At 35.8% G+C, this 22,903-nt stretch overlaps 4 protein-coding genes across 7 annotated transcripts; 1 reads left to right on the top strand and 3 right to left on the bottom strand.

Annotated features, from left to right (window-relative positions):
• Positions 1-7,867: 7,867 nt before the first annotated feature.
• LOC111809394 lies at positions 7,868-8,697 on the top strand. The gene has a single exon (XM_023695846.1). The coding sequence runs from the start codon at positions 8,147-8,149 to the stop codon at positions 8,498-8,500; it is 354 nt and encodes a 117-aa protein (XP_023551614.1). The 5' UTR covers positions 7,868-8,146; the 3' UTR covers positions 8,501-8,697.
• LOC111809393 (small heat shock protein, chloroplastic) lies at positions 8,579-9,462 on the bottom strand. Its single transcript, XM_023695845.1, has 2 exons — positions 9,186-9,462; positions 8,579-9,093 (listed from the first exon to the last, which is right to left on the bottom strand). Exons 1-2 carry the CDS (start codon positions 9,430-9,432, stop codon positions 8,663-8,665), a joined length of 678 nt encoding a protein of 225 aa, XP_023551613.1. The 5' UTR covers positions 9,433-9,462; the 3' UTR covers positions 8,579-8,662.
• Positions 9,463-9,523: 61 nt separating this feature from the next.
• Positions 9,524-14,235, bottom strand: LOC111809395. 2 transcript variants are annotated; one of them, XR_002817224.1, is made up of 3 exons: positions 14,025-14,235; positions 9,755-9,844; positions 9,524-9,615 (listed from the first exon to the last, which is right to left on the bottom strand). XR_002817224.1 is itself a non-coding variant. In XM_023695847.1 (2 exons), the coding sequence occupies exons 1-2, from the start codon at positions 14,145-14,147 to the stop codon at positions 10,256-10,258; spliced, it is 219 nt and encodes a 72-aa protein (XP_023551615.1). In that variant the 5' UTR covers positions 14,148-14,215; the 3' UTR covers positions 9,954-10,255. The 2 variants fall into 2 exon arrangements, 1 of the variants encoding a protein (XP_023551615.1); XM_023695847.1 differs by lacking the exons at positions 9,524-9,615; positions 9,755-9,844 and adding an exon at positions 9,954-10,351 and having other exon boundaries at positions 14,025-14,215.
• Positions 14,236-15,062: 827 nt separating this feature from the next.
• LOC111808561 (nipped-B-like protein B) lies at positions 15,063-22,530 on the bottom strand. 3 transcript variants are annotated; one of them, XM_023694637.1, is made up of 16 exons: positions 22,152-22,530; positions 21,241-21,288; positions 20,890-21,126; positions 20,361-20,459; positions 20,207-20,262; positions 19,874-19,985; positions 18,711-18,890; positions 18,089-18,352; positions 17,709-17,921; positions 17,418-17,621; positions 17,198-17,323; positions 16,801-17,109; positions 16,596-16,694; positions 15,957-16,468; positions 15,799-15,831; positions 15,063-15,402 (listed from the first exon to the last, which is right to left on the bottom strand). In XM_023694637.1, coding segments are annotated over exons 1-16 (2,610 nt in total). In that variant the 5' UTR covers positions 22,269-22,530; the 3' UTR covers positions 15,063-15,401. The 3 variants fall into 3 exon arrangements, with proteins under 3 accessions (XP_023550405.1, XP_023550407.1, XP_023550406.1); XM_023694639.1 differs by having other exon boundaries at positions 18,095-18,352; XM_023694638.1 differs by having other exon boundaries at positions 20,890-21,120.
• Positions 22,531-22,903: the final 373 nt, after the last annotated feature.

Below are 22,903 nucleotides of genomic sequence, written 5' to 3'. Positions count from 1 at the left end.
TTTCTGATATGGGAAGGAGCGCGGGGTGGTGTGGGAAATAGTCGGATGCGGGACCGTGAGCATTGGGTGGCAGTGGCTTAAGGAAGAAAAGTGAAAAAGAAAGAAGAGCGGCGGGCGGCGGTAGAAAGAAGGAAGAGCGGCTGGCGACAGTTGGCTAAGGGTTTGGTACACATGCTGAACCCTAGGGCTTATTTTTATAATTCTTATTTTGTTATTGGGCCATGGGCCCAAAACGTGGGCCTAACATGTAGAGTGCTTCAAAAAGGTGTCTTGTTAGATAACAATGGTGATGGTGTTCTATTTATAAGATAAACAGCAGTTAAAATGCATTCTCCCCAAAAAAATTAAGTGGAACCTGTGACTGAAAAAGAAGAGACCTAGCTTACGTTCTACGACTCCATTTTGTTGTGGAGTATAGACACAAGTGCGTTGAAATTCAATGCCACAAGAAGTAAAAATGGTTGCAAAGATAGGAACTCAGTCCCATTGTCTAATCTAAATATCTTGATAGTAGTATGAAATTGAGTTTGAACGAATTTAACAAAGTTTACTAACAAATGATGTACTTCTCATTTGTGTTGCATAAGAAAAACCCAAGTACATGGAGTAAAATAATCATCAACCGTGAGAAAAAATGCAAACCAGANGGAGTCCCCAAACATCACAGTGTAACAAATCAAAGGCAGAATTGGTTGTTATTGAACTTCTTGGGAAAGACTAAATGCCACAAATCAGATGACCAAGATACTTGATTTGCTAAAGATTTGATTGGAGATGATGAAATATGATAGAGACCTCCGAATTGTTTACTCGAGCCAATCATCTTCCCCATAGCTAAGTCCTGCATAATACAAAAATAAGGATAGAAGGTGACATAACATTTTAAGTCATTGGTAAGTTTGCTGATAGACATTAGGTTTAAATTGAATGAAGGGACACATAAAACATTGTTTAATTTAAGGTCAGGATTAAAGGAAACATTCCCGGTATGTGACACATGTGTTGTCCCTCCATTAGACAAATTTATCATAGATATGGTGGTAGCCTTTGGTTCGGTCATAACAGAAGCTTTGGATAATATATGATCAGTAGCTCCACTTTCGAGAATCCATGGATTAGAATTTGTAGAGTTAATAGATAATGCAGATACTGGAAACAATCCTGTAACATTGATGTTATTATCAGAATTACCAAAAGGACGATGATTGAGTGTAGATAAGGCTTGTACAATCTGTTATAATTGCTCAGAAGAAAAAATTGGGATAGAATTAGATGACTGTTCTTCTATATTCAATTGAGAAACATCAGTCATATTTGCAAATGATCGATATCCTCGATTGTTGCGTTGATTGACTTGTACTGCCCTTCTAGAATTATTTTTCTGTAGACATCGATCTTCTGTATGTCCCCTTCTATCACAAAATTTACCGTGAAACTTAAGAATTCGACATTCATCAATTGTATGACCACTTTTATTGCAGTATTCACATGATTTTTCCTTGGCGAATTTTGAATATGTTGTTTTCTTCTGCACTATTGATGCAATCGAGAATTTTTTAGTACGTTCAGAAGTTACTTGATGCTGCATCTCTTCTTGTACAAGTAATGAATAGGCTTGCCTCACATGAGGTAATGGAGTCATCATCAATATGTTAGATCTCACCGTTTTATAAGACTCATGAGCCCCATGAGTAATTGCATCAACTTGTCTTCTTCGCGTTGATCAACATGTATTTGACGTTGATTACAGGTAAATGGTGTGCGGTACGCTTCCAATTCATCCCAGAGTGCTTTGAGCTTGGTGGAATATGCTGATAGTGTCATGGTTCCCTGTGACATCATTGCTATCGACTTTTGTATCTGAAAAATTACTGGTGCATTCTTTTGTGAGAATTGATCGTGAAGATCAACCCACACTTGATGAGCTGTCTTGGCGTGAATAATACCCTCAACAATACCTGCATCAACTGAATGAGTTAACTAATATATTATCATACTGTTGCACTGATTCCATAGTTTAATTTCGGTTGAATTTGCATCTTGAGACGGTTTTTCAATTGTGCCATCAATGAAGCCAATTTTCTTTTTGGCAATAAGAGAATGCATAACTGATTTACTTCAGGATTGGTAATTTGTTTCATTTAATTTGATTGGAACAAGTGAATATCCTCGTTGATCAGGGTAGTGAATATAATAAGGATGGGTTATTTGAAGCTGGATTTAGCTGATTTCGCTATAGATGAAATTTTGATATTTAAGAATACCAAGATCGGTGCTCTGATACTATTTTAAGAATGAAAAATAGAAATAGAATTGGAATAAAAAATGTGTATTCTCATTGATATTCATAATGTTTAGGATACAAGCTAGTTACTAATACCTACCGATAAGAATAAGAAAAATATAAAGTAATTAAATATTAAGAATAAAATAAAATATACTATAATATAAATCAAATATTAAAGAAAGAATATTAAGGTATAATATCTAAGATATATTTCATAAATAATATATACTCTAAAATAGTATATTTGGATACTCGGTCACAACAACACTAATTCAATTTAGACTATTTCATTAATATTTAAATATATAAATGAAAAAATATAAATGAGAAAATATATTTATTAGCATTAATTATTTTCAGTATTTTAAACCATCTTGAAAATAACTATTTCAACTACTTTTTAATTATTTAAATGAGGGACAAGATATTAGACGTGATGATGTGGCAGTTAAATCAAAATGAGGACAAATGAAAGTATGACGTTTATAATTTTAGAAGAGTATAAAATGGTAGAGTTTTTGTTTTGAATTTCTAATAAAATTATTTATACCTTATATAAATTTAAATGTCGTTACTCATATTGATTTTTATTATTATTTTATTATATTATTATATTAATATATTTTAAAATTTTGGTGATTACTCACATCATTTTTATTATTATTATATTATATTTTATAATAAATTTTGAAATTTGAATTTAACGATTACCCACATTATTTTTTTTATTATTATTATATATAATAAATTTTGAATTTGTAATGTGACCGTTACTCGATTTTTATTATTTTTATATTATATTATTATAATTAAAATAATAATAATAATAATAAATTTTTTAAAAAAATTATTATTTACTTTTAATCTCCCCTCTCATTTCTCTGAGTTGTTGGTCTCTCCAAGCTTCTAATTTTATTTCTCTCATCTTATTCTTGTTTCAAGCCTTCATTGTTTGTTGTTCTCTCCACGCTTCTAATTTTATTTCTCTTCATCTTATTTTTTGGAGGGAATTTTTTTTTATTGTGAGAAAATAGTTGTGAGTGCTCAAATTGTAAATCTACTATTTGAGAGAGTTGTGGTGTGTTACTACAAAATTCCAATACTTGTACCGTTTGATCCTGAACCATGGAAAGAATTGAGTTTGCTCTTGAACTCGTAAAAAGAGCGGTATAGTGGTTGGGCTCTGATTCGTGAAAAGAATCGAAAAGTTCTTTATTCAAATTCCCAAGAGACGCTTGGAAAGTAGAGTAGGTCGAGTTTGACCGAACCACTATAAAACTACGGTGTCATATTTTCTAACTCTTTACTATTTAATTTCAAAATTATTATTGCGATTTAGTGCATATTCTAAGTGTTTATTGTTTTGACTTGAACTACTTTGTTGTATTAATTATTATTTTCTACTTATCTTTAAAAAGTTTCATAATTAGAAAAATTAATCACGCTTAAATACATTAGAACCCTATTCACCCTTCCTCTAGGGTTGCCATACCGATCCAACAAATGTAACATATTAGTTATCTTAAGTACAGATAAAAAAAGTATAATTTTGTAAAAGTTTGAACTTGAAACTGATATCATGGGCTCACATCGGTTGACTTGGATTTCATTACATCAGTTGACTGATATCATGGGCTCATATGTCATAGATGAAAGAAAAAAGAGAATGATGTTAATGCTATGCTATGAATGTAAATCATGAGAACCTCATGTATGTATGTATGTCATGCATTGGAATACTTCCTCATTATGTTATATTAATACGGATGTGTACCTTCGATATTTATGTTCGTCATGATATCATGCGAGTCTTTTCTTTTCTACGGTGTCTGGTGACACATTGTGCCTGACCAAGTCAGGCCTAGGGAGTATGTATACAGCCCGCCTGGTAGGTTCATGTGCGCATGCATGAGCCATGTGTGGGGAAGGACCACACATCCAACCTTGCCTAGAATTGGAAAAGTCCAAGGTCATGTTACGGTTTTAAAGAATAGGTCTCATCATCATATGTCTGTGATTGCATTACTAACGCCAAAAATGGGGTGATTTACTAAATATTTCTTAAAACGCTTATGTACGGATGACGGTAAATGCTGAAATGGTCATGAAAGTCAAGATAGGGTAGTATATGCATTGATTTTCATTTAGTAATTAACAGGTGGCTTTTCATTTCCGTATTCAAATACTACTATTCTCTTGTTTTAAATTAAATGTGTAAGTCTATGACTTGTTTTAAAAAGAATTTATTTTAATTTTAAATTAAACCCAAAATTTTTCACAACCCAACTCTCTATTTTTCGGATTAGGGTTTAGAGTGGGGTTGGGTTCCGGTTGTTCCAAACTGAGAAGAGACAAGAAGTGGAGAAAAAACTACGACCGATCGAAGAAGTCCGACGAGGAAGACAGAGCGTAGAAGTCCGACGAAAACGGAATGGTAAGCCGAGCGGAGAAACAGTTGGCACGATGTCGACGAAATCGAGTGGAAAAATGGGAGTAGAGAAGAGAGTCTAACGGAGAAATAAAGAGGTGACCGACGAGCTAGATCAACGTCTGAGATGAGAACGTCAACGGAGAAGTTGAACACCGTGAGATAAGAATGATGAAGATGAGGACAATGAGTAAGAGAGAGAGAAAGTCAGCACTTTTAAGAACAAGAAAGAGAAAGTCAGCACCTTGAATATTGCATGCCACGTGGTGGGGTTAGACAAGATAGGTGGGTTGCATGGGCTTCTACAGCGTGGCTTGGGTCTTTTGTATGGTTTTCGGGTTGGGTCGGATTATCCCAATAATTTAAGTTTTGAACCTTAACTCGAACTCCTTTTAACCCAACCCAACCTTTATAATTCGGGTTGGGTTCTCGGGTGGGCGGGTTAGATATACACCCCTAGGTTGTATTAAGTTTTACTATTTAAACCCGACTCAACTCAACTCATAAACTTCCAATTCAGTGCAAATCCGCCGAGAAAACTATGAAGACGAGAAGATATGAGACCGATTAAGGAGACCAAGAAGCTCCCAACAGCAAAAAGAGAGAGAATTTGAAGTGTTGCATATAAATATGATAGTGTGGTGCCTTAAAAGTCAAACCAGGACAAAAGCAACATTCCCACTTCCTTTAAGGACAAATTAAAGCCAACAACTATTTTTAGAATATTTAGTTTGACTTTGGTCAATTTATCGTCCACTTTATTCATTCATCATTTTAATACCTTAATTAATCAAATAAAAAATTAATTCAAAATATCACTCAAACTTAATATTTTTTAATCCACTCAAAAAAATCATAACGAAAATGAATTAAATAAATATTTGATTGTTTAATAATTATAATAAAAATGAATCAATAAATTATTTTTAAAAATTATGATATATAAATAATAAATCAACTAATCAAAATTAGTCCCGAGACATAATTAATTATAATTATAAAAATTAAATTTTACCAATGTAACTTAACTCGTCTAATTAAATTCCTTAAATAAGTTTTAAATGTAAAAATGAATTAAATATATATTTAAATACTTTATTGATAAATTAATTATGTTGATTTTGGTGAACCAAGAACAATTAACTAATCATCAAGTATATTTATGCAATTACAAATAAAAATAAAAATAAAAGCTAAATTAAGAACTCAAGAAAAAAAAAAACATGATTTTATTGGTTTATTGAATATCCTGATTAAAATAGAGATACATAAATGAGTTAATACCACATACTATATTAATAATATGTATCATTTTTTTTTTTGTGGCTCAATCATAAAAGTTCTAAAGTTCAATATAACGTCGTAGCTATATCAAGTATAAAATTAACATTCTAAATATTGATTCGAATCCTAAACATAGAACGTTATGCTTATGTCGGATGTGATAGTCCAAGTCCACCGCTAGGAAATATTGTCTTCTTTGGTCTGTTAGGAGGAGATTTTCACCCCCTTTGGAGCCTAACTCTTCGCTGGCACACCGTACAGTGTCTAGCTCTGATACCATTTGTAACCGCCAAAGCCCATAGTTAGAAGATATTGTTCTTTTTGGGCTTCCCCTAAAAAATTTTAAAACGCGTCTAACAGGGGAGGTTTCCACACCCTTCTAAAGAATGTCTCGTTTCCGTTGCCAACCGATGTGGGATTTCACAATCTACTCCTTTGAAGTCCAACGTCCCAGCACAACACCCGATGTTTGGCTCTGATACCATTTGTAACAGCTTAAGCCAACCGTTATAAGATATTGTTCTCTTAGGTCTTTTTCTTTCGGGCTTCCTCTCAATATTTTTAAAACACATCTACTAGGGAGAGATTTCCACACCCTTTTAAAGAATGTCTTGTTCCCTTCTCCAACCAACGCGGAATCTCACGATTGGCATAAATAATCCTTAAAAATATATTATTGAAGAAAATTATGAAACTCAAAGAATATAAAATGAAGTCCACCCTCCCACTATCCAACAAAACAAGCAAACACATAGGTGTTTGAAGCATAAAGAAGTAAGAATAATGGTAAGTTTCGTTTAGTGGGTTAGCAAAACAAATGTTATATTGCACAAATACAAAGATATCAACTCCACAAACCAAACTTTGTCGTCAAGTATTCTATTTAATCATTTCTTTTTGCTTCCTTTTTGTGTTCTTTATGGAACCTCTCCTCTTCCTTCCTCATCTCTTCCCCCCAACCTAACCACAATCATTTTCCCTTTCTTTTCTTCAATTTTTTACTCAACCTTAGTCCATCATGCCACCTACCAAACCCTATGATCCAAACGGGTGTCAGTTCTATCGTTGTTTGAAGCCGTTTATTACGTGATATGGAAGTAATTCAAGAGAAAGTTTTGAAATGGATTACCTTGATGATCAAGAGTAGAGAAAATTTGTGATTTGAATCACTCTACATGATGTTTGTTCAATACTATTTGAATGACTCTAGCATGTAAATTCTAAACGTAAGAATTTGCAAAATAAAAGCTTAGTTCTCAACCAAGTAGCTCTCTTAGGGTTCCCTTATCTAGGATCTCTAAGGAAGAGGATCAAGTTGGCCCTTGCAAATGGCGTCATGCGCTATCTCCCTTCAACCCTTTGAACGAAATGCGGTAAAAGGAAGGAAAATCCATGGACCAACCCCATCGTCTCCACCCATAAGAATTATGAGATCACCCAAGGACGTGTTTGGTATCTAGGAGTCGGGAACCGACCATATAACCTTGTTTGTTATCCGTTGTCCGATTGGGTAATAAGGATCGGAGAAGGGTTGTAACTTATAATAACCTTATAATAATAAACCTCGGCAATGGTAACTTAAATGTAAGTTATAATTTAATGATAATTATTTAATACTTAAAAAATTCCATAAAATCTTCTTAAATCTAAATCATCTACATGATTAAGACACTTTATTTTGTATAATCATATGATCGTTCTATCGTGTTTGACGTTTATGACTAAACAATTCTATTGTGTTGGACGTTTATGACGAGATAGTTCTATCGTGTCGGCCTCATTAAATAATTTATCGAGAAAGACTATAAACGAGCAAGTGGTAGAGTTGTGGTAGAAGTTGTGACAAGTGCAGAATGACGCCAAGTAAAGTATGGACAACAGTAGGCGCCCAGTTGTTGAGAAATGGAGCAGAAACAGAGAGGCCAAGCCGCCATGTATTTTCTCTCAGCACGCTTGTTGACCATTTGTCCTCCTTTTATATATATAAAGCACCCCACTTTGGCTTTGAAACCGAAGGAATGGCTGGCCAAATTTGCCTCTTCCTCCTTGCATGCACGAACATGAGCCTTCCCCTGCTGCCTCTGCCCCAAATATAAGCTTCCATCTCCACTCTAACACTGCCTCTCCCCTGTCTTGAACGAATCAAAATGGGTAACTCTTGTGCTTCCTACAGAGCCATCTTGCCTTGTTGCCTCAAGGTCGATGCAGCACACAAGCAGGTGGAACCTTTGGAGATTGTTAAACCAGACGGGAAGGTGTTGGAGCTCACCACGCCAACGCTCAAACCCAACCTCATGGATGATTCAGACAAACCCAGCAGCACAAGGAGAGTCAAAATCGTTTTAACAAAGAAGCAGCTCAAGCTGTTGGTGGACAAACAAGTGTCAATGGAGGAGCTACTTATGCAGCAGATTGAGAAAACCACGTTGTGCAGTGTTCTTGAATGTTCATCATCTTGGAAGCCTGCACTGGCAGCCATTCCTGAAGGAAATGAGGCATAATGGAATTTGTAGAACGAAGTTAGTTTAGTTTACTTTCCGCTATGCGTCCTTTTGATATTGGGTTTCTAGAACAATTCATAACAATCAAGAGAGACAGAATTTGCCATTATTGAAACAAACTTGTTTTATATGTATATATACATCATTAAAATGCACAAACTATCACTGGATCTCTATATCCATGACATTGCGTTGAATTTTGGTTTTTGGGAGTGTGATGTAAAGAACACCATTGTTAAGTTTGGCCTTGATGTTGTCCTTGTCAACGCCATCAGGAAGTTGGAGGCGGGTGTGGTAGGCAGAGGCGTTCTTTGTGGACCAGCCCTCCTCATGGCTGCTAGTGTCCTCATGGCCGCCTTTGATAATCAAGAAATTGTCCTCAATAGATACCTTGACATGTTCTTTGGAGAGGCCAGGCATGTCGAAACGCATCTTGATTTCGTTTTCGTGTTCTTCGATGTCCCATGGAGCTCGGACCTCTCCCCTGCTCCACACGCCTCCTGGCCTCAACATTGCTGCATCGTCGAACAACCTGTCTACTGTGTCCAGCATTTGCCTCATTGTCCTCATTGGAGATAAAGGGTCGAAGATTCCTGCAAAAGGGTAATTGAATCAAACTTCAGCCAACATCTTTACAAATGGGTATGAGCTTAATTGATGAATTGATCAGTAAAGGAGTTGTTACCATAAGGTGAAACATCCATGGCCAGCCGCTTGGGGCTGGAGCGCCTCTCCACGGACGTGCCCTGGCTCTGGCCGCTTGGATTGACATGCACCTCCAAAGATGTGTCTTTGCTGTGGTCGCCGCCGGCTCCGGCCTCAGCTCTCACCCTGAAAGGCAGGGATGTGAGTCGGGGCGGTGGGGCTTTCTTGAGGGGTCTAGGCTTGAAGGACAACAGAGGTGAAGCAGAAGAGGAAAGAGTGGACGCCATGGCTGTGTTGGATTTGTAGTTGGTGTTTGGTTTTTGGAAGGTGTCTTACAGAAGGGATGAAGAAGAAGAGATTTATAGAGAAATGAAAAGAGGAGAAGAATGGAGATGGGTCTGGAGATCATACACCTGTCACTTGGAATGCTCCAGATTTCTGCTACAACTTCTCAATGATTCTTGAAGGGTCTATGGAAATGACAGAAATTAGAAGCTTTTCTGAAATGGCATAAAATTCTTCCCAAATTTGTTCTTTCACCATCGACATTTTCCTAAATTTATTCCTAAATTTTCATTTTCGTTTCCAAATTAGTTTGAAAGAACTCACAATTTTGGAACACTATGCCCGATATGAACCCAGTCTAAGTCTCTCTCGAGTCCGAGATGAGAAATCATTAATCATTCAAACATCGAACACCTATAATGTAAACAATAAATGACATTAGAATGTTTTACATTAACTTCAAAATAAAATTTGAGAAAAATGGTGGAAATCACTTCTAAACTATAAGGTGGTTACGATCACATAGTTAAACTTTAAGTTTGATTGATCGTCTCTTAATCTTAAGAAATTATGGTAATAAGACTCTTCAATAGTGTAAAAACGCACTACCAAAGAAAAGAAACTTCCCTCATCAACTTTAGGGAAGTTTCTATGGGCATGGTAATATCATTACAACTAGCTAACAGCTCGGTACAAACCTAAATCTGATAACAACAAAGATCATACACTAACTAAACAGATTATCCAAGCAAAATTTAACATCTTGATGAGCATACAAAGGAGAAAGTTCTTTCTATGTCCCTGTCCTGGCTTGGTCTCCAATGTCTACTCTGCTGCTTGAACATGTTGGGAACCATCATTCTGGTTCAGCTTTTCCAGTGCCGAAATTCTACTCTCCATAGAATCATGCAGCCCTCCCATCTGAATAACCATTAGGAAACAAAAAGTTGTCATGAACGTGTCCCTGCGCCACTCCATTCCTCCCTCACCAAACAATCAGAAGGGTGATAGAAACATGTTACAGAGATCTTATACATTTTAAACGCTGTTAACAAGAAGTTTCAGACTGGTAATTGGAAGAAATTATAGACCAAATATGGTAATGATTATAAGAAGGTGATCTGGGTTATGTACTTATAATTGCCGATAGAACAAAAATGTGTCACATTCCTTCCACACCCAAACTTGATACTAGGTTTTTCCAAAGATTAACAATTCAGCAATGCAGTATAGTGAAATCTTACCAGTGTCAATCTTGTTGTCAATGAGACACCATAGGAGTTTAAGGCTCCAAAGGCTCATCTCTATTAAGCATGCATACATGTAGCGTTAATATCATTTGCATGTACGATTCTCAATGGAAATAAATGCCATTCTCTAGTGAATCTTTTGAGTCAGCTATATCATATAGTTAGTTCCACTTCATAGAGCTGAATTGACTTGTAAACTTCACTGAATCTTGCATTTCAAAACATCAACGGTAATTCCCAAAATCTGAAGATGAAATGGGCTCTTTCTTTTCCTTTCCTTTCCTTTAAGTTCAAATTATAAAATTGGTCCTCAGGTCAAAACTAACTTCATATGATTTGATACCACTTCATTGATAGTCTCTCACGGTCTGATAAAACTGTCAGATGTAGTTTTATCAAACCATTGGGAGGAATTCTAACTTTTAAATTTTTTAACTATAGGGGCTAAATTCTAACTTTCTCGGGCCAAATTTGTAATTTAACCCAATTTGGTAATCGCCTCCTCCACGCATCTCACTCTAGATTTATACTACAATTTGGTAATCTCCTTCCTCCACACATCTCACTCTAGATTTCTACTACCAAGATAATGCCTCTTATCTAATCAGCTCCACGAACTCAACCTTCTTACAGATTCTCTCGTCTTTGAGGTGCCTCACTCAAAAGGCCTTCCTCTTCCTATTAAGAAACTTTACTCCCTCAAGATCTCATAAACTTCAAATTTACTGTAGAATAGATCTGATCTCTTCTATATTTTCAATATTCACAAACTTATTAGCAAAAATAAAGGTTGAATTCTGAGTTTAGTAAGACTTATTAAAAACAAAATTAAAAATTTAAGAACTTACTAGACACGTTATAAAGTTCAGAAATCTATTAGATACAACTTGAAAGTTTAGACCTATTAGATACTTTTTAAAATTCAAATACCAATTAATCAAAAGTTCATAGAAGAGCTCATTTAGGCGTTAAGTATAGAGTTCAAGACATTTCTACTAACTAAATGCCTAGAGTTCATTTTTTTAATATCTAGGCATTTAGGCGTTAAATATAGAGTTCAAGACCTTTCTATTGCCTATGTCGTAGCACTGTGGTTGTTCGACCATAGTAACAATCAATCCCAAAACGTGAGTAGAGTTAGTGGAGATAATAGAAACAATCGATCCAACTCACCCAAAAGTGGGGGAGGTGACAAATCTAAATTGGAGGAGGAGACCATACCCTTCCATCAAAAGTCGGATCTGGAACGGTGGAAGCTGAAACACCACCACTCGAAAGCATTGACAATCTCTCTAGGGCCCTGAAGTTCTAATTTGCTCTACGGAAGAAAGTAGGGGAGACAATGGAGCACTTGGAACAAGGTCTTATGGACGTCAAAGCTAGGTTAACCATAGATCTGCCAAAGAGGACTATTGACTATGTACCCACCCACTATTGACTATGGATCTACCCACAATTGCATGACAGATATCAAAGCAAAATGCTTGAACATACTCAAACACTGAGATACAGGAACGATGAAAACTATCAATTCGGTAGCACTACACATATTAGGAATTGCAAAGAGTACCGTGATCATGCTAGGGACTTTTAGTGAACAAACCAACTACTTGATTGTCAAGATGGACGATTTCGACGTTGTGCAAAGGATTCAATTTCTTCTTGAACGTAAAGTCATTCTTATGCCTCAAGAAAAATGCATGGTGATTAAAGAATCCAACCCCACCATTGTTTAGACTAGCATCAAACAACCAGAACCGTGATCATGCTAGGGACTTGTAGTGAACAAACCGACTTCTTGATTGTCAAGATGGACGATTTCAACGTTGTGCAAAGGATTCAATTTCTTCTCAAACATAAAGTCATTCTTATGCCTCAAGAAAAATGCATGGTGATTAAAGGATCCAACCCCACCATTGTTTAGAGTAGCATCAAACAACCAGAAAGGGTGAAGATGACATGGGCGCTACAGCTGAAACGATGTTTCACGCACGACAAGCCCACTTTTATGGTTATTCTAATAGTTGAGGATAAAGGCTCAACTAAACCAGTTCCTACAGAGATACAATGGGTACTAGAAAAGTACAGAGACGTAATGCCAGAAAATACTCCAAAAGCTTTGCTGCTACACAGAGGGATAGATCATGGGATTGAGTTATGGTCGGGTGTCATAGTCGCACTCTTGCGGAAATTGCAATGCGATTGTACAGCACTTACTCTCACATTCGAGTAAGTCTGCCAACTAAACTTGGGTCGCCGTTGCCACAAACAACCTATGTTCAAGCCTCCGACATCACTTTTGGAAAACGAGATTAGACAAAGTTTTGGAAAAATGTTTGGATTAGTTGAGACCTGAAGTCAGTTGTTGTTCACATTGCTGGGTTAAAGCAAAGTCTTTTGACAGGGACATCAACCACTTAAGTGGGAGAAGATTCCACAATCATGCTTGTCCAGAGCAAGTTGCTTGTAGCTGCATGCCCATTCCAAACTCTTTTACCTTACTTTCATGTTATCTACTTGTTTACTTATTTGTATTATTATAATTTATGTGTATAACTCACCACATTTTATGTTCACACCTACTAAAGGCAATTTACGTCAAAATGTATTAGAGAATGATGCGACTAGTAATCAATTCTTTCTACTTGAGTTATATGTTATCAATATCGTTTTTTACTACTGGCTAGCTAATAACATTATTTTCTCAAATTTCTTTCTAAACGTTTTCCAAAAGTTTCTCTATCTCATTTTCTAAAACTATTTTTCAAAAGCTTGGAGGCTTAAGTATAGATCATTCGTGCCAACAGTGACCCAAGTTTTAGTTGACTGACTCACTCGATGACAAGAATAAGTGTCTCGCAATCACGTTGCAAGTCCCAAAGGAGTGCGATTGTGGCATTTCTTCCTCTTCTGTAATTCCTTTTCTTATTAAGCTAAGAAAGGAATTTCAGCAACTACCTAGAACAAGTCGCCCAACATCGACGGAAAATTCTGTAGTGACCAGTTTCCATCAATATGATATACTAGCCATGAGTTTAACTATCTATCCACTGAGCAATAACATCTGACCATATGATATGAAGAACCAGACTTTTATGCACCGACAAGGAAACCACTAATTCCATTTTTCTCCTCAAGTTTTCGCACAGAGATGAGTTTTTAAACTATCGTCGAATACAAATCTAAATCTCCAGCTCGCCTGAGAATCAAAGCTAGCCCGATAATTCAAAATTTTCACAAATTACAAATGAAGCACCAAAATCGAACGCAATAAAAAAAAGGCATTCATGTCAAAATAAATCAAATTGGGAGGGAGAAAAACTGAAATGTGAAAAACGGAATACCTTTTGCGAAATGGAGTCATAAGCGATCTTGTAATCTCTTTGAAGAAGGTAAAGCCCTAGAGACGATGCAACCGCTGCTCCGGCAAAGAAGGAAGCCAATCTAACTCTCAGGACGTAACCCATCTCTTCCACCCACACCCTCTGCTTCGCTTCTCGGCCCTACTACCCTTGTTCTTCTAGCATCAAGCGTCAATGAAAATGGCCATCCAAAATTCATAATTACCAAAATGACCTTGAATGTATTTTACTTTATTTTTTAATTTATTACTATAATTATTTTTTAGGTTTGAGAATCTCTGCTAATCCTTCAACGATTAGCCTTCTTCTATTTGGTTTAGGAACTTAACTTTACCAAATGTTTAAATATTTTTTATAAATTAAAATTTATTTGTTTAATTGATAAAATAAAATAAATAAAAAAAATTTGCCACGTTCCGTTGAACATAAAAATCAATAAATTTTTAATTTTTTTTAATATGAGATTTATTTAACAAAAATAACTTTTAAAGTTTATGGACCAAATAATACAAACTTCCAAAATTTATAAATTAAACAAGTAATTAACATTTTCAAAATTACAATATATATATATTTTTTTTTTAATCATAAAAACATCTTAATTATTATCATGGTTTACCTACTATTTCATTTTTAAGTTCCGAACTTTCAAATGGTGTAATAGATCCATAATCTTTATCAAATATCAATATCGTATAGTTATTTGCGCTTTAAAAATAAGTAGAACTCGGCCATAATTTGAACTCATCCTAGATAGAAACAACGCTGGTAAGGAATCCTATTAAAATATATGCCTGTTTAAAATGAGCCCAACTTGCAGTAGAAAAGATATTTGAACTTTAATAATAGTTATACACATAACTCAAGAGTTCAATGACATTAAATATTTGTGCAATTATACTGTAGTATCCACTCTTCACATGGAAATTTGATGGCCCTGCAGGCATTACACTTTTAAGTTCAGAACAAATCAAAATTACATAAAAAAAGTAAAGATGAAAAGCCAGAAACCATTAGGAATTTGACAAACGCCCGTTTATAGACCACAGAGATCGATCGATCGAGTATTACTATCAGATTCACAGTTGTAATGATTCGTTTGAATAAAAAATCAGAATGAGACATCTGATGAATCCATGTCATTAGAACACAAACATCCCTAACAATAACCCCCAAAAAAAAAACCGAGAAAATACAACAAGGAGAGAAGAAAACAGTTCGACAAGTCCGTCGGAGAAATTACAGATAATTGATCATTCAAAACTGGACGATTTTCTGCTTCAACGTCTCAGTATTATCCGATCCTTTCCTCCAGAACCCCTCATTGAGCCATAAGATTTGAGCACATTCCATATAATCTCTGGAAAATCCACACAAAGGGGAATCCTCCATAAATATCAACCATGAAAATTCAAGTACTACCCTAAACTAAAGAATAGATACTATCGTTTATTACCAAAACAAACTTATTGGACCATAAGAGTTTAAAGAAGCCAAAGAGAAATTAAAAGAGATACTATTGCCCAGGAGAGGATGCATTAGTGGATGATAATTCAGAACAATCTATCAGAACACGGAACGATGTGCTTTCTTATAAACAACGACCACTAATTGATTAAAACAGTTGAGCATCACAACCTTCAATTCAAATTGTTTTCCTCTCAACGTGAACAAAAACACACGCAAATGCAGATAGCATACAAAAGAAAGCTTAGGGAAACCGAACTCAAAACTCCAATCTAACAAGAGTACTTACTATCTTCTTGAAGGCAAGGGAGCAGCAGCCATCCTGTCACGGTACATACAAAGTTAAAGGCATTAAACTTATGTTCAATCATTCATTCACGACGAAGAGATATTGAGCAAAAGAATATTGACCATAGAGTCCACAAGCTAGATGGTTTAGAATAATACCTGCCCTGATGTTTCCCAGAAAAATTGGCACTAGACCTCCCATCAGTTGAAGGTAAGCTTTGACTGCTCCCACTTGATGTTCTATCAACAGCAGCCCCATTTTCAAACCCCAAAAACACAGATGATTCACCAGGCTTGGCTTCTGAGACGTTCAGTTCACGATTATCCTTTGGTCTTGTATAAAGTTTCATGTTTACTAGACCTCCACCAGCAGCAGAATGAAACCCATTTTTAGGTTGATTCTTCATTTGTGTGCCCTGAGGAGAATCCTTGTGCATATTTGGAGTAAAAACAGAAGTCTTCTCGGCTTTCATGTTTTTTGAATCAGAAGATGGAATCCTCTTTGACCGATTAGTATGAGCCATTGGGGTCATAGCAACAGAAGGCAAATGTGATGAATAATGAGATGAAGCTGCAGCTGCGGCGGCAACCTTAGCAAAAGCTGCAGTAGCTGCTATTGTCTTCTGTGCTCCTTCACGAAGCTGAATATAATCTCCCTCAATCACAAATAACTGATCACAAATAAAGAATAAAACATTAATTGATTCAAAAAGAAAAAGAAAAATTTAGTAACTTTTACAGTCGCACTGCTAGAGATATAAAATCATTTAATATGCATCAAGTTGTGGAGAATCTCACTTCAGGGTGACCAGCTACAAAATCTTCGAGCTTACCATACTTCTTCTCATAATCACGCCAGTGTAAAGGTGCAAGCATCTTGCACAGCCTATTTGGCAGCTGCATTTGAAAGAGCAAATAGCTTCATTTAAGAAAAGGGCAACAAAATATTATTTTCTAAAAGTGTAATCACCACTATGATAAAGTTGTCAAAAATAAAACTCACTGTTGAACTTATTTGAATTCTACCACCAGCTGGAATAGTGCGAACAATGCAAGCCAATAATGCTCTTTCATCCAGAAGGGCAGGTTCTGAGGTCTTCCCTGCCATCATTGGAGCTTTCGGCCCAGAGGAAACAAAAGCTTCAGGTACAACCACCCCAGAGCCAGAAGCATTGATGACCATTTCACTGACATTTACATTGTGAATGGAGGAAGAATCAGAGGATAATGTACTGACAGCAGGACTTAATTTTCCCCCATTTAACCCTTGCTCCTCAGGAACTTGATCACCTGCACCCAAACTATTTTGATCCTGAGGCAAACAAAGTGTAGCTGAAGTTAAATCTTGAACCAAATAAGCAATCACCAAATAATAAAGGGAAGGAACACAGAATGTTCACCTTTTCATTGTTGGGCTGAATAGAAGTGGAACCAATCCTCAGGGCATCATGAAATTGAGTGGTGACATGTTGCAAGCTCGTATCAGGTTGGGGGGCAACTTGGTATCCTCTATCCACTGACTCAAGCTAAAAAATATATATGTATTGTCAGGATTGCAAACAAGACTAAAAAAAACCATGTAACTAATTAATTATTTGGAGTTTAAATCATTTAAAAGACCTGTGTTTCTCCAGAAGACAATGAAATCCCTGAATCAGGTTCTCTTCTCTCTCTGCTATGAACATCCAGATAATCTGGTTCAAGAGCTTGCCCATTATCAGTCATCTCATAGGGGTAATTAGCATTTGATGTCATTATGCTTTGGACATTTTGAGATGACTGAAGCTCATTCTGAACAGATACATTGGAACCCTCTGAAACAATCTTCAGAAGATGCATAATATTTAATTTGCTTCCTACAATATTCAAAGAAGAAAAGAAAAAAAAAACAAATATATTAATGTCAGTTACCTGCTCAGTCTGCCATGGTTGGATGGATGATATAGTTGGTAATGAAGAAAAATGCCCCATATGAGATTGGGGAACTTGGGATGGTACAGAATGAGGAACCCCAGGTTGATGCATCAAAAAAGGATGCAAAGCAGCCATCTGCCCAGGTGGAAGGTAGGGTGGCATCCCAAGGAGAGATGATGGAGCCAGTGGAACACCGGATACATGGTCAGTCTGCAACAAAAACAGATCAGCTATATTATTACAGAAGTCAACAATGTTATTTCATGTGCATGCTGCAACTGCAACAAGGGATGAGGGTTCAAAATTAGTTCTCCTTCGTTTATTGTTGATCCATTTTAGAAGTTTTAAGATCAATAGTTGGACAGGAGGACACTTACTCCCACCTGGATGGATGAATTGCCCGTCAAATTAAAAGATGGAACATTTTCTGAATTCCCACTTGACAGCGCCCCATTATTTCCAGTTGAAGCTGCTCCACCTAATTGGTTACTATTGGTTTGTCCATATTGTGGTACATCTTTGGAATTTGTCTGAGATATATTTGATTCATCATTGTAAGTCCCACTTCTTTCCCTTGCATCAGCCAACTCGAGTTGGAGTTGTTGCAATGCATGCACATGAAGCCTTTCCATCTCTGCGAACTAATATTTAAAAAAGAAAATGATAATATTGATGACAACAATAAATTTCAAAGGAAAAATAAATAAAGCAATATTAAAAAAAATACAAATAAGATCTTAGAATAATTAAATAAACGACCTTATGTGCTGCAATGGTTCCTAAAGTAGAATCAAAATATTGTAAAATATGAAATTTGATATTGTAGAGATCATTAATAAATAGCTCAGAATGAGGAAATCTGGAAATACAGTAACAGAAGAATTCATAGATTTGACAACAAAGTAAGGTGGTTTTGATGATCCAAGAAAAGGACTATAGTCAGAATTGTAAGTCTGTAAGCTATAATAATACTTGATCAAAAGGCCAAAGAAAACCAACCTGACGCTGGCAACCAACCCATAGCTGGTTATACTGCTCCGTTCGTTCACGCAATTCAGCTTGTAAGGAGTGGTTTGTAGTTGATTGCAAAGCATCCATTTCCTGGACACGAGCAATCCAAGAATGGGCTTCCCTCAATTGTTCATCTTTGTACAAAATGGCTTCTTGAGCTATCCTATGCTGAATAATAGGAAACCATAAGATCTTTATGAAGTTGCGTAGTTGTAATATAACCATACATAACCACGTGAATGACAAAATCAGGGGAAACTGTTTGCAAGAAATAAAAATCATGTTTCACAGAAATCTAGACAAATACAACAGCCATATGCCTTGACAATAATAATGAAGTAAGGTAATATATGCATTGTGATCACGAGACACTCCTTAGATGATAAATCTAGAGGATCAATTGAGGCAATGGATGTATTGTTATCAAGAGACACTACTTAGATGATAAATCCACACGTTGAAAGGAGAAAATTTTAGAACAAACATCCTCCCAATAAAAATTAAATTAAATTAAAAAAAAAAAGATATTCATGTCAAGGGCGAACTCCAACAAGTAAGAAATACAACTGAGGCTTTAGAAATCACTCGGAACAGCCACTGAAACCATCCTTTGTAAAGGACCAATCAAGTACACTTTTAAATCAACAAATTCTATCTTGCTTGGAGATGAGAGGCAGATACTGCCTCATTGCATTAAAGACAATATTTATTGTTAGCATTACCTTGCATTATTACAAGTTCTCTCTAGCACAAGCACATGATTTTATTTGCTTTCTTTAGAAACTTTATAGTATTGAATTAAAAAATATTCAAGCTTGTTCAACAACTCAGACAATGTTTTCAAGTTTCTGCAGTATCAATACTTGTACTTGAGAACAAAATATAAGAACATAAACAAGCATACCCGAATTAATCCTACATTTGGGGGTGTTTCTTAATCTTCCATCCATCACAAAGAAATGAATAAAAAAAACTCCTAAAGTTTCTTTACCACACAATACCTTAGGAAGTACTTACAAGGAGGTTTAAAGAGAATGGTGGAAAGGAAGAAAGATGATATAGAGAATGAAATTGATTTTCAAATTAACCGGGAAGAACAATTCAATTAAAAAAAATTTAAAAATAAACCCTAACCAGGAAAAGCAACAAACCTGCTCCTGTAACTCGAGATGCTGTCGCTCCTTCTCATGGATGTGTTCTTGAAGTTCATGCATTTGTTTCATTTGCTGAGCTCTTTCAGCCTCAGAATGATCACGTTCTCTCCTACAAAGGATATGTTTCTAATTTTCTTAACTTTATAACTCATTATGGCAGATTATAGAACACGAGGCCTTAATAGAAAAAACGCTGTTTATAGCAGAGCCAACAAAAATGCAGATTGTGAATATTTGTAAAGCAATAAAATTACAGTATTTAAGTATGTATAAGAGCAAGCAAAATCAATGACTCAAGAAAGGAAGAAAGACTTGTACACAAAATGTAACCTGTAAGTTGCTATTTCTTTATCTTGTTCCCGCAGAAGATCATCTTTGGCCCAAGCCTGTCAAGAAATTATAAACTAGGAGGGTTATTAAAAAAATATTGGTTTTAAACATTCTTACGCTAACAAACCAAACATGAGGGAAAAAAACAACAAACCGCTTCATTGTCTAATTTAATTGATTGCAATTCTCTATCTTTATCTTCTATTTTCCTTTCCAATTCGTGAATAGCTTGATCTCTTTCACAAAGTTGTTCCTGTACGATCACAAGTATCTCATTCTAGTATCAAAGTAGTCCAGGTCTAATAACAGTATAAGTAATTAAATAAATAAATAAAAAAAAGAAAAAGTAANACTTTTTTTACGAAATGATGTTAAGTATAAAATTAAACGTATTAATTTCCACTTTTTTTTACGAAGTGATATAAGTATGAAATTAAACATATTAAATTCCACTTATAAGTACTATGCACAAATCGTTAGTGGAATGATTTTATATATAATTTCACGAAGCTCATTTGCAAAATCAATAGCTTCTGACTATCAAAACCAATTAACAATGCAACTGTGGCAAATGTATTTCTGAACCATAAATGATATAGAAGATTAAAATGCAGCTAAAAACAATTACAACACGAGCTTCGCCAGACAACTTGTCCAAGCATCTATTCGTAGAAAGTAAAAACCTGCATCTTGATGGCAGCATTATTGCGTTCTTTCATTTGAGCATCAAAACTCTTCTGCATTTCCAATATTTCTGATCTTGCAATAACTTGAGCTCTAAGTTCAATTTCCATCTGTTGAAGATCCTCTCTTTGTCTAGCGACATCATTGAGCCGCCGCTGCAAAATATCATTATCTGGATTCCCATTTATTGAAATTGAACAGAAGTCAACATCAAGGGGTTCCCTTCCTTGCTGCACCTTGACATAGTTCAAATCATAAGATAATTCATGAGGTTCATATAATGATTCATGAGGTTCATATAATGATTCATGAGGTTCCATAAGATAATTCCAATACCAGAACTTTCTTACCTCATATATAGTCCTCTCATCTGATTGCAACTTTGATCGTTCCAGCTCCTGCACATCAAATAAGCTTCGATAAAACTAATAACGGTTACAACTCATACATGATGCTCTATACAATTTAACGGAAGTTTCATAATTGGGGCAGGACATAAGCTAAGTTCAGTATGCTCAGGGTGGGGGGTAATAATGAACGCAATGTTCAATCGAAATCAAACATAGTAGAATACTCTTTTTGGCCCGCTTAAAGGTCCTTCAAACAAGAATTTTTTAAAGTTCCCGATGATTTCATATTAACAGATTGAAAGGATTCTTGTATTCTCCACTCTTACATTTGGATTAAGGTTTATTTCCTTAAAACTCAAAATTGAAAACAAAACATGTATTAAGCATGACTTCACGCTGTCCTCCCATTTACCACGAAAAACCAGGGTTCTACTTCCAGACCTGAGAATAAGATAAACTCGTACACANTCTCCACTCTTACATTTGGATTAAGGTTTATTTCCTTAAAACTCAAAATTGAAAACAAAACATGTATTAAGCATGACTTCACGCTGTCCTCCCATTTACCACGAAAAACCAGGGTTCTACTTCCAGACCTGAGAATAAGATAAACTCGTACACAAAACAACAACTACAATGATATGAGAGGCAACAAAAAAAAAAAAAAAAAAAAAAAAAAAAAAAAAAAAAAAAAAAAAAAAAAAAAAANAAAATCAGTACAAGTATTTAACAGGACAAGTAAAGCGATAAGACATTAAGATAAGCAAGAGGTGCGTTCCTGTCCTTTACAATTCGTCATGTGAAATATAAGCCCAAGGCAAGAGATCGAAAAAGAAACGGTAGCCGATTAGTGCAGAAACAAAAAGAAGCGGCACAATGCGAGAAACCCTTAAATACAAGGAAAGCCCTACCTCATCGGCGGCATCTCGAGCGGAGTGATTGTCAGCAACGGCACGCCATTCCTGGCGGGAGAGCTGGGGAGAATGCATGGAGAGAGAAGCACCACGCGCTGCAGCCGTGGCTTCCATGAAAAGATAAAAGAGCGTCAATGCTCCAAATCGGTCTGTGTCGGCCTCTGGGAATGTCCAGAAACCCTAGCTTCGGAGGGGCTGGAAGGGCACCCAGGAACTGGGGGAGATGAACAACGGGGCTCAGAGAAGAGATTGGGAATCAGGCAGTGAGGGATTTGGAAGGGCGAGGAGGCAGTGAGTAGGAGAATGAACGCGATGATAGGGAGGAGAAAGGGGGAAGAAGGAAGACGGTCGACGACAGGAGGGGGTCAATTTATTTAGGGAAAAGGGGTCTTTTCGCAAATTTCAATACTTTTGTGGGTCAAACTGTGATTTTAGAAAAATACAGATACAACACTAATGCTTCTTCCTTATGGATTACACCCAACCGTCTTCGTCTTTAATCAAAAATATCTATACCCTCTTTTCCTTTTCAATTTATTTCGAAAATAATCAATATTTTTAATTAAAAAAATAAATAATTAATAATCAACTTAAATATAGTTCAATCGATATAAACTTTACGAAATAAAAATTTTAATTTAAAAATTTAAACTAATTTGCATTTTGTTTGGACAACAATAGCTCATTTTTGGCACATCATTTAATAAAACTAATGATGCTAGACATAGCACCATTAAGGAAAGGTGGTA

This window comes from Cucurbita pepo, chromosome LG13, assembly GCF_002806865.2.
Source record: "Cucurbita pepo subsp. pepo cultivar mu-cu-16 chromosome LG13, ASM280686v2, whole genome shotgun sequence".
NCBI classification, from domain to species: Eukaryota; Viridiplantae; Streptophyta; class Magnoliopsida; order Cucurbitales; family Cucurbitaceae; genus Cucurbita; species Cucurbita pepo.
The sequence above is the reverse complement of the archived record's forward strand: the minus strand, read 5'-3'. Positions and strand labels throughout refer to the sequence as shown.